The sequence below is a fragment of the Astyanax mexicanus genome, chromosome 24 (assembly GCF_023375975.1).
Source record: "Astyanax mexicanus isolate ESR-SI-001 chromosome 24, AstMex3_surface, whole genome shotgun sequence".
Taxonomy (NCBI): domain Eukaryota; kingdom Metazoa; phylum Chordata; class Actinopteri; order Characiformes; family Acestrorhamphidae; genus Astyanax; species Astyanax mexicanus.
Genome location: NC_064431.1, coordinates 25,599,234 through 25,610,657, shown reverse-complemented (window position 1 = coordinate 25,610,657; position 11,424 = coordinate 25,599,234). Strand labels below are relative to the sequence as shown.

The window sequence follows — 11,424 nt, the reverse complement described above, 5'->3', positions numbered from 1 at the left end:
CTTGGAAAATATCTGGCTAAAACTAATTGCCACCCCTGCTGTAGAGCATTAGTACCATTTCTTAGGCTTTGAATCTAACTAAAGATTTTTTTCTACCTAGTCAGTTCACTTTGCAGCCTTCTTTGCAATGCCACCAGGCAGTTATATCAACTCAAGCCTTTCATACAAATCCAGTCTGCTGTTTACTCTAAATACTCTAAAACGAGGGTCTTAAATTACCATTTAAACAACATATTTTAAATCACAGTGTAAGTCTGTAGCATTTGATTGCTAAATGCACAAAAAAAGTAATTTTTAAGCTTGGGATGGCTGCTGCGCTTGCGCTTATCACCACATTGAAGTAGGCTTGCCCACTAGCACACTGACCCCCCCCCCCCCCCCCTTTTCTTGCTGCATAAGAAGCAAGCTGATTGGATCTTTTTAATGAAGGTGAACTTTATCTTTAAAGTGGTGCTGAGGTTCATTCATATTTTCATCAGAAACTTTATATTCAGTCTCTTTATTACTAACTTCTCTGATCAAACCACAGTTTCCCAGACCTGCTCAATGTAATGACTGCATTCAGAAGTTCTTGAGTTCTTTCTGAATTTGCTTGGCTTGACTTAGGTTGGATTTTGAAACCTGCAGGGCAGGTTTTAAAGTTTAGATGTTGCCCTAATTAAACACACCCTTACTACCCCTGGTAATTAACAAACCCGTTGATTCAGTATGTTTAAATATGGCAGCTACCAAACTTTGCTGGAGTGTGCCCTTTCAGGACTGAAGGCTTTGACTCATACGAATCTTCAAAACTTTGTCTTCGAAGCCCACAGTTCAACATGCTCAGAGGAGAACACTAACTTCCAATTCTGTAACATTAGCTAATAGACGGCTACATTGGAAAAATGGGAAGTTATGCTTAGACTGTGGGTATAGATTGGGCCTACACATTTTACCCACTACTATAATTCCCATAGCTTCTATTTAATCCAGTCAAACTAATTGAACACCCCAATCAGTGGGCCTTTAGCCAGGTGGAATTCTTGCTACGTGTCCAATGGGGTGGCCTGTTTTGGCCTGAGATCTTAAGAAAACAAGCTAAAATTAACCTTGAGAACATATTTTATAAATTAATAGCTAATGTGGTTTTGTTTTACTGTATTACATCATGTACTAAAATGAAAATGGAGTTCAAATGTATAAATATTTTTATATGTTTCTTTTTCTTTGTAAATCTGATCTAATGCAGCAATACCTAAATATCTGTTTTTAATCCTATTTCTTTGTCTTTTCTCCGTTTTTAGATTGTGCTATGAACGTCCATCACAAATGCCAGACTAAAGTAGCCAACCTCTGCGGAATAAACCAGAAGCTTCTAGCTGAGGCTCTGACTCAAGTTAGCCTGGTGGGTGAATCACAACACAACATCATGTGCTATCCCCTGTCAATCATATACTAAACTAAGAAATGGCTTATAATGGCAATCTCATTTACACTGTGTCTGAATGACACCCATTAAGATAAGGCTAAGAGCTGTCATATCAGAATGGAGCACAGTTTATTACAGTACCATTCTCACGTGTGTATATATACAGCTCTGGAAAAAATAGGAGACCATTTAAAAATGATGAGTTTCTTTGAATTTAGCAAATTAAATACCTCTGGTATATAATTAAGAGAAAGATGGATGATCACAAGCCGTTAAACCAAACTGAACTGCTTGAATTTTTGCACCAGGAGTGGCATAAAGTTATCCAAAAGCAGTGTGAAAGACTGGTGGAGGAGAACATGCCAAAAACAGGATTATTCCACCAAATATTGGTTTCTGAACTCTTAAAACTTTATGAATATGAACTTGTTTTCTTTGTATTATTTGAGGTCTGAAATTTCAGCAAATAAATGCTCTAAATGACACTATTCTCATTTGAAATTTGGAAGAAATGTTGTCCGTAGTTCATAGAATAAAACAATAATGTTTATTTTAATCAAACATATACCTATAAATAGCAAAATTAGAGAAACTAATTTAGAAACTGAAGTCGTCTCTTAATTCTTTCCAGAGCTGTATAGATATAGATAAATAGTTAAAATTGTATATAGATAAATATTGAAATACCAATAAATGTGCTGTAACTATTTATCAACTAAACTTAATGGAACTCATTTGTTTCTGTTTAGAAATCATCTACCAAGAGGCCTGATCCCACTCTGTCAGACATTGGCATCTATCAGGATATAGCCAAAAACACTCCAGCAGACCCTAGTGGTAAGCTTTTGTTACTACAGTGCAGCCCACTAGTAATGCAAAGCACTTACTATTGAACTAGCCATTTATGTGGTCTATAAACCCCTATGGTGGATTAATAGCCATTTCAATACACACATCAACAGTGTATGGCTGAAATACTGAATTAATATATATGTGTGTTTGTGTGTTTGTGTTTGTGTGTGTGTGTGTGTCTGTGTGTATTAGCAGATAGCAATCAGTATGGGAAGCTATGGGATGGCAGTACCCCAACGCCCCCTGCTGCACCCTCCGCCTCAATCACACATCAAACGCGCATCAACTTCGAGAACTTTGTGTTCCATAAGGTTCTGGGCAAAGGCAGCTTTGGCAAGGTGAGTCTCTAATAACCTACAATAACAGTGTTTTTTTTTTGGTCTATTTTGTCTATTCTCTGTAATTTGTATTTATTTGGGATGAGTTGAAGAGTAGGAGATATGAGGTAGGGTGGTGATCATCCAACCAACAATATTGAGCTCACTAATTACATAAACACACATGAAGTCCATGCTAGTCCCGTGTTTTTTTTTTTTTTTTTTTAGCAGCTAGGGCAAACTATGCAGCAAAATGTACATTTTTGCCTAAAACCGTAACCAAACTTAAATAAACATTTGCACTAAGGCTGAATATCAAATAGTGAATACGAACCCATAGAATTTTAATAGGATTTCATTCATTTTGCCACTTTTTTCACAATTCCATAAATTTAATAGCCTACATTTATTTTTCCATATATATTTTTTAAAAATATAAATATCTGTAATAGAATAAAATTGAAATTTGATCACATTTTCATTTAGATTTTTTTTCAAAGATACACGTTGTATTATTAAATCAGTGGTGATTAAAGTTTTAAAGTGTCTTTTAATTTGCTAATATGGCAGGGCGATATCAACCAAAAATAATATCTCAATATTTTAGGGGTTTTTTTTGCGATATTGCAAACTATATTCTTGATGAGATGACAAAAAAAATTATTAAATGATTAAATGTTTTATTAGTGATCATGATTGGCTACAACTGCGCATGTCTGAGATGGATAATTTAGCTTTAAGTCGTTCAATATTTCAAGTAAAAGCAGTTATAATATAAAGCTTCAATAAAAATTTGAAACACAGCTTTTTAACCATCCAAGTTATTTGCAACTTTATTTAAAAATTCAGTATAACTGATCCAGTCTTTTATACTATTATTTTTCTTTTTTTTTTTTTTTTTCGCTGAATATTTGTTGTATCTCTACGGTCATATATATTTATCTCAGATATCAAACATATCTTGGCTGCTAGGTTATATTTATATCTTTACTAAACTATCCCGGTTATGATTGTCCTGCATACCTTTGACCAAAATAATTTACATGTGTTGGATCTTGTAAATGACTTTCTTTGCCCAATCATCCACAAAATCACTCCTCTGACCTGGTCAGAACACTAAGTGGAACTCTTTACAGGGGCTCTCCAGTAGCATTATGGGGTATCTCTGCTTCTTCAGTATCATGTACTGTCTGTACTGCATTGATTTAATGTTGTCTCGTTGCTTTAGGTGCTGCTGGCTGAGCTGAAAGGGCGTGGCGAGTACTTTGCAGTGAAGGCTCTGAAGAAGGACGTGGTGCTGATGGACGATGACGTGGAGTGCACCGTGGTGGAGAAGAGGGTTCTGTCATTAGCCTGGGAAAATCCTTTCCTCACACACCTTTACTGCACCTTCCAGAGCAAGGTGAGAGCACTTACTTAAAGCCTGGGTAGAGCCAATGGAATTTAATGTTAGAATTAAGAACAAAATCAGTATAGAACTTCTATTGGATCGTTATATTAATAGGTTATTTTATTGTAGACAGAAACAGTTTTTTTAATGTTTAAATTCCAATGTTTAAATTGTGCGCGCTCTACGCAAATGGTGCAGCACACTGTAGCCGACGCCGCGGACATTGTGACTGCTCAAAGAGCAGCCCTTTCTCCAGAGAATGTGGACATTCTCATCTTCTTAAAAAAAAAACTTGAAAATATAAATGTAAAAAAATATATATAAAAAATATGTCTAGCCTCAAATATGTTAAAAGTTTTGGTACCTTAAGGAGCATCTTTCTCTCAGATAAAGTTAATAATATATCTTTGTTAAAGAAAAAAACTTGTCATTCCCAGGGACCTTAAAAGTTTTAAAGTCTTATTTTTCATGTTTAACTGTTATAGTAGGATAGAGTTCAGGTTGTTAAGGCTCTAATTGTTCTATTATTTTGTACATGACTGTTCCTGTATTTTTTTATTATTTATTTTGTTATGTTGCACATTGCTGTTTTAATAGTGCACACTGCTGCTACCAAAAAAAAGCCACTAGATGGCATAACATATATATCTTAATTAAATTATTTAAATTTGACCATTAGTGCCTAATGTGGTGTATTACAGATCACTTGTATCACTTTGCATCACTTATATCAAGCCTACCTTTTAAAATAAGATATTGTAAATTTGATTAATCAAACCAATAGACTAATCTAAAACTGACATAGGCCTCTCTGGTGTAAAAAAAAAAGAAAAGAAAAAAGAAAATCGAGAATCGAATCGAATCGTGACCATAAAATCGGAAATAAAATCAAATCGAGGATTTAGAGAATTGTGACACCCCCGGTGTTTATGTATGTGTATACATAAACTGGGTTAAAGGTAGATGTGCCCAGGGTAAGTATGGTGTATATGGTTGTCTTGTCTTTCTGGTTGTATAGTTTACGTTGACTTCCGTTGATGGCTATCCGTTTATTATTTTTTTTTTTTACTTCTCCTGTTAAATGGAGATTTCAGTGGGGTTTTTTTTTTTAGTTTTTTTTTTTTTTTTTTTACATCGGTTGTAGAGTCGTAAAGATTTTTTTAGCATTTTGGCATAATCTAAATTAGGAAGTTGTTCTTTACATGGTTACCAGGTTTAATGATGAATAGACCAATGGAAATGCTTAAATATTTGGTATAAAATCGTAAAATCAAAACTTATTTTTCTTCACCTGCTATTAAAGAGGGGTTTTTGTGGCTTGTTGTAGAGATCTTAATCTAAATCATGCATTGTTTTTTTTATTATTATTTTTATAAATAATTTTTTTTTTTCAGATTTAATGATGAGTAGACCAATAGAAATGCTTAAATTCTATTTTAGAGAGGTTTGTGAGGCTTGTTGTAGAGATCTTGGTATAATCTGAATTTGGCATTGGTTGCAAATTTCCTTATAAATGGACTAATCGAAATTTCTCCAAAACTGTCTTTCATTGAAAAACAGGCTTTTTTTTGAGTTGTTGGAGATCTTGGAGATTTTCCTGAAGATATTGGGGATCTAAAGTTGATGTTTCTAGGTTTTAGAGATGCAATGTTTTTACCCAACAGTATGTACAAGTATATTTACTTTATGCTCTATATTAACTCTTGTTTAATTGTGCCAAAGTGGTTGACTCACTGTAGAAAACTTCAGTGAATCATAAATGATGACTCTCAGCTGAATCATTTTGGGGTCAAATATGGACACATCAATTCCAGCTGCTAAATTTGTACTAAACCTGTTTGAGTGAGTTTAGTCAGACGACAGATGATTTAAGTAGTCTTGGCCGTGTTGTGACAGTGACTCTGCAGAAGGACCGGTCTGCCTCGTCTGACGGGGGAAAGTTTCCTGTGTTTGGTATTTGAAGTAAACAGGTCAGCGGGTTAGTCATTGTGAAATATGATGTGTAGCAGATTGAGTTTGGAAACTTGCCTTTTTTAGAGTACTTTTTTTTTTTTTAACGGAGTTTGTTCCTCTTTCCATTTTCCCTCCGATTTCTGTAGACTTTGGGGCTTTTTGTCTGTAGGTAAAGTGAAGTGAAAATGCTAGCGGCACAGCTGTGTTAAAACATGAAGATACAGTGCATAGTTTATAATGTTCCCCCCAGAGCATTTAGACTTCAGTTTCTGAATCAGTTTCTCTGATTTTGCTATATATAGGTATATGTTTGAGTAAAATGAACATTGTTGTTTTATTCTATAAACGTTGTACAACATATCTCCCAAATTCTAAATAAAAATATCGTCATTTAGAGCATTTATTTGCAGAAAATGAGAAATGGCTGAAATAACAAAAAAAGATGCAGAGTTCAGACCTCAAATAATCAAGAAGAAAACAAGTTCATATTCATAAAGTTTTAAGAGTTCAGAAATCAATATTTGGTGGAATAACCCTGGTTTTTAATCAGTTTTCATGCATCTTGGCATGTTCTCCTCCACCAGTCTTACACACTGCTTTTGGATAACATTATGCTACTCACTCCTGGTGCAAAAATTCAAGCAGTTCAGCTTGGTTTGATGTCTTGTGGTCTTTTTCTCGATTATATTGTATTATATTATATTTTTTAATTTGGTAAAATCAAAGAAACTCATCATGTTTAAGTGGTCTGTTATTTTTTCCAGAGCTGTATGTCTTGTTAATAGAAGTTAAAAAAAATGTGATGACTCAGAAATAACCAGTAAAACTGGTGTGTGTGTGTGCGTGTGTGTGTGTTTACAGGAGCACTTGTTTTTCGTGATGGAGTATCTGAATGGAGGAGATCTGATGTTTCACATTCAGGATAAGGGGCGTTTTGATCTTTTTAGAGCCACGTGAGTGACACACTGATTTCTCCACCCTGTTCTTCTATCATAAGGGACAATTTCTCATTAAACAATGATAAAAAACATAATTCTAAAACGATTGATAAAAAAAAAAAGTCACATGAATCGCAACAGAATTCTGTGATTCATTTAATTTAAACAAATTTTCTTCTTTCTTCTTCAAACTAAGCTTTTAATTATGTTAAAAAATTGGCATTAATCAACAGTAACAGTATTCTGTGATTATGATTTAAAATCATGATTCATTTCTTTCTTTTTTTTTTAATGCTGGTACTTCCCTGTATGTGTGGGAGGAAGACAGTAATAATAGTGTATTGTGGTGTCTGGCAGACTAGAGAATTATTATATTTTATCATAATATCTCAGGGTAGTTTAGATGCTTTATAAACCATAATTGTTTGTGCTGAGCTACAGAGTTTAATAGTGAGCATAAATAGAGGAAATAAATGCTAATGTAGCTGCAAGCCAGAGTCTAGAGTGCATATTAAGTGTGCTTTATAAAAGGCATAAAAAATGTTTTATAAGCTGAATGTCAGATATAAGACCATAACATGTGTGGCCAGCATTTAATATTATAAATAATTAATTAATACATGATTATTGCATTATTTATGCTCTTACGATTATATTAAATTATACATATTATCAGCATTTACATTTATTATATATTATTTATATTTTGTTTTTACACTGTGAGACCACTAAAATGGTCAATTTTAACTTTGAATAAAATAGTATATAACAAAATAAGTATATTCAGAGAAGAAAAGCATTTTTTTAGTGAGATTTGATATTAGCTAACGCTGTAGCTTCATTTAAACCCTGTGAGAAACGTCTCCTCGTTGTTCTGCAGGTTCTATTCAGCGGAAATTATCTGCGGCCTGCAGTTCCTCCATTCCAAAGGCGTTATTTACAGGTGAGGTTTGTCTGTGTCTGCGTTTCTTCCCGTCACACCCCTTGCTGGAAGGCTTTAATCAAACAGCCAGTTTCAAGAGTTTTAAGCCAAGAATAAGGTGTCCTCCATATAATATTACATCAAACAGTAATTAATTATATGGATGCACTGAATATTCAGCCAGTGGTGGAAAAAATAAAAAGCACATCTATTACATGTTATGGAAATGATACGTGGATGGTATAGATGCAAGTTGAAGAATGAAAGAGTTCAGATTGGCAACTATTTACTTATTTTGTACCATAAAATACAGTTTAATTTATTGTAAGGCCACCAAATCAGATTGTATCTAGCACAAGATCTCAAGAAAAAGCACCATTTGAGACACTGTCTAGCAGTGGTGGCCTAAAATCACCTTAAAAATCAAACAAACTAAGTACTTATTTTGTACTTAAGTACTTATGACTTAAAATATTTGTGCATGTATCTTTTTGTGTTTTACTGTTGGTCAAGATCATATTTTAAGAAGGTTTAAAAAATGTATTTATTGCTTATTTTGTGCAATGATAAAAAATGTGGTACAATAAATAAAAAAAAACCTTGAAAATATGGCCTTCAGCCAAATATTACATTTTGTTCAGTTTAAGCCAGTTTATTCTGAAATTTAGTTTCAGTGCGTTCCTTCATGTTGCCTCAAGGTCTGACCTTTATGTATGTTTCTCTGTGTATTCTTTCAGAGACTTGAAGCTGGACAATGTGATGCTGGATAAAGACGGCCACATTAAGATAGCAGACTTTGGGATGTGTAAGGAGAACATGATTGGAGAGAACCGAGCCACGACTTTCTGTGGAACTCCTGATTACATTGCGCCAGAGGTGTGTATGCATAAAATGCAAAGGTTATTTAAAAAGTTCTTACGTAAAAAAGTTCATACACATCCAATCAGTCAAACTGTTTTAAATCTTATCATGGCTCAATCCAGATACTAGTAACAAGGTGTCCTTAAAAAGACTTAAATAAGGTAATATAATAAGGTAGATAAATGTGTTAAGGTAGTTTGTTTCTTAAAAGTCTTGAAAATGGCAGATATGTTAAATGCTAACTATGAGTGGCAAAAAATGGTCTCAAAATTACAGTAATGTATTGTCGCAGTTATTTCTAGGACAATATATATATTTTTAAATGGGTTGTTGTGGCAGGGCTACTTCTTGATTTAACAGCAGAGTAAACTGAGATAGTGCAGCAAGTTAGGTATGGGGAAGTGTAAATGTAAGGAAACAGGTTGGATAACCCCTATTTTGCATTGGACTCTGTTTTCAGTTTACAGACAGACAACAAAGTATTGTTTTTCTGAAAATACAGAAATAACAAGCATATTATAAATCCATAAACTTGATATTGATATTATAAGATTTTTGCTATTTTGTTATTGTAAGTGGAATAAACATTTTCCATTTAATTTATTATATCTGCTGATATTTGTTTTATGGTTAAAACTGTGTGTATGTATCTGTGTGTGTCATCAGATCCTACTCGGCCAGAAATACACATTCTCGGTGGACTGGTGGTCGTTTGGAGTTCTGGTTTATGAGATGTTGATCGGTCAGTCGCCGTTCCAAGGCGATGATGAGGATGAGCTGTTTGAGTCGATCAGAATGGACGTCCCGCACTATCCCCGCTGGATCACCAAGGAGTCCAAAGACCTGCTGGAGAAGGTACCACAGCTCTCCAAATCTTTCTCTCTGAATATTGTACAGGAATAAAAACAATAAAGAAAGAATTAAATGATAAATGAGGGGATGTAACATAATACAGGAAGATGCTAAATAAGCACCTCACAAGTAGGATTATACATAGGGCCTATTCCCTTTCCCTATATTCTATACTGTCACTTATTAATTAATTTATTTTATTTTATGATCTAATAGGCAACATTTAACCCAAACATGAAATGAACATGTTATACACTGCCTGGTTAAAAAAAAAACTTCACACACTAATATTCCATTGGACCACCTTTATCTTTGATTGCAGCACGCATTCACTGTGGCATTGTTTTGATAAGCTTCTGCAATGTCACAAGATTTATTTCAATCCAGTGTTACATAAATTTTTCACCAAGATCTTGCAGCAGCATTGATAATGGTAGAGTCTGACCACTGCACAAAGCAGCTCTTCTCCATCCAGCACATCCCAAAGATTCTCAATGAGGTTAAGGTCTGGACTCTGTGGTGAACTCTCTCTCAATCCATGTGTGAAAATGATGATCTCATGCTCCCTGAATCACTCTTTCACAATTTCAACACCATGAATCCTGACATTGTGATCTTGGAATATGCTCATGCCATCAGGGGAAAAAAAGTCTATTGATAGAATAACCTGGTCTATATTCAGTATATTCAGGTATTGAGGTCAGCTGATCTCATTCTTTCAGCACATACTGTTGCTGAACCTAAACCTGACCAACTGCAGCCATTCCAGATCATTTGCTTAGTTTTTATTAGATTGTTTAATGTCTAATCTTGTTATATCTGTGTTTTTACTCTGTAGTTATTTGAGCGAGATCCGACCCGTCGGCTTGGCGTCGTGGGGAACATCCGAGGACACTCCTTCTTCAAGACCATCAACTGGCCGGCTCTCGAGAAGAGAGAGGTGCCTCCCCCCTTCAAGCCAAAAGTGGTACGTTCCTTAGATTTATTACACTGCCCAGAGTAAAGCCAGTTCAGGGCCAGCGCCCACAGAAAATTAGTCAGACAATGGTGATGAGGATAATGATTAAGATAAATAGTTTTATTCCGTAATGAGTCATTGCCGAGGAACGTGTTCAGCCTGTGACAGTCAGAATTGAATATGGAGTGCTGCACAATTCTGAATCATACAGGTTTCAGCAGCGGGAATGACGTCTAGCAGCATACTGACGGAATGTGTGGGTGTTGTTGTTCTTGGTATAAAGGTTAAGACAGTGTGAAGTTTGACTTTCTAGGATTTTACTGATGCTACACAGCTAATGTTGTGGATTTATAATAAGCTTATACATCATAGTTAGCATTTGTACATTCAGGTAAACTGTTCCCACAGGTGAGTCAGACCAGATTCATTCGGCAATTAATCCAGAATAAATCTTATTTCTGAATAGGGATGCAGCTTTAACTGTTTTTTAATGGTTACTCATTAAAATGCGTAGTGGCATAGTGGCTAACACCTTGCAAACCTGCCGAGTGCAGCTCTTAGCATCGCGTCTAAATCCCTCCAATACTGCAAATACCGGAAGCAGTGTCTGTTAGCATTGCGGCTTTAACCTGGCAGAGCCCAGCTGCTAGCATTTCGGTTAACATGTTATTATAGGCTTCATAAAGCAGTTCTGAACTATTCACAGACATTATTCACATATTTTCAACACCTATTAGTAAGTAATTCCACCTGTAAAAACAGCTCCACTCTTCCACAACTTCAATCCCAATTTAATCTTATAGCATCCATCTAGTGCACTATTATAATTAATTATTCTGTTAATGCTCTTCATACGACACTGTGATTGTAACATAGACAAATGTGCATCACAAAAAGAGGACCCCCAGCCACCTCGATGACAGATTTTTGTTCCCACTTAAAATCCTTTAATTTTCCCAAAAAATAGAGGTTT

The 11,424-nt window shown here is 34.9% G+C and overlaps 1 protein-coding gene across 3 annotated transcripts in view; it reads left to right on the top strand.

The window, feature by feature from the left end:
• Window positions 1-11,424, top strand: part of prkcdb (protein kinase C, delta b) — a 51,959-nt gene that overhangs the window by 36,086 nt on the left and 4,449 nt on the right. For 2 of the 3 annotated variants that reach the window (XM_022682788.2, XM_022682789.2), the window contains exons 8-16: window positions 1,284-1,384; window positions 2,158-2,245; window positions 2,453-2,598; window positions 3,806-3,979; window positions 6,782-6,873; window positions 7,739-7,801; window positions 8,518-8,656; window positions 9,308-9,496; window positions 10,332-10,460. In XM_022682788.2, coding sequence (XP_022538509.2) covers window positions 1,284-1,384; window positions 2,158-2,245; window positions 2,453-2,598; window positions 3,806-3,979; window positions 6,782-6,873; window positions 7,739-7,801; window positions 8,518-8,656; window positions 9,308-9,496; window positions 10,332-10,460 — 1,121 coding nt within the window. The remainder of the gene's footprint in view (window positions 1-1,283; window positions 1,385-2,157; window positions 2,246-2,452; window positions 2,599-3,805; window positions 3,980-6,781; window positions 6,874-7,738; window positions 7,802-8,517; window positions 8,657-9,307; window positions 9,497-10,331; window positions 10,461-11,424) is intronic. The other variant, XM_022682790.2, reaches the window with a different exon arrangement.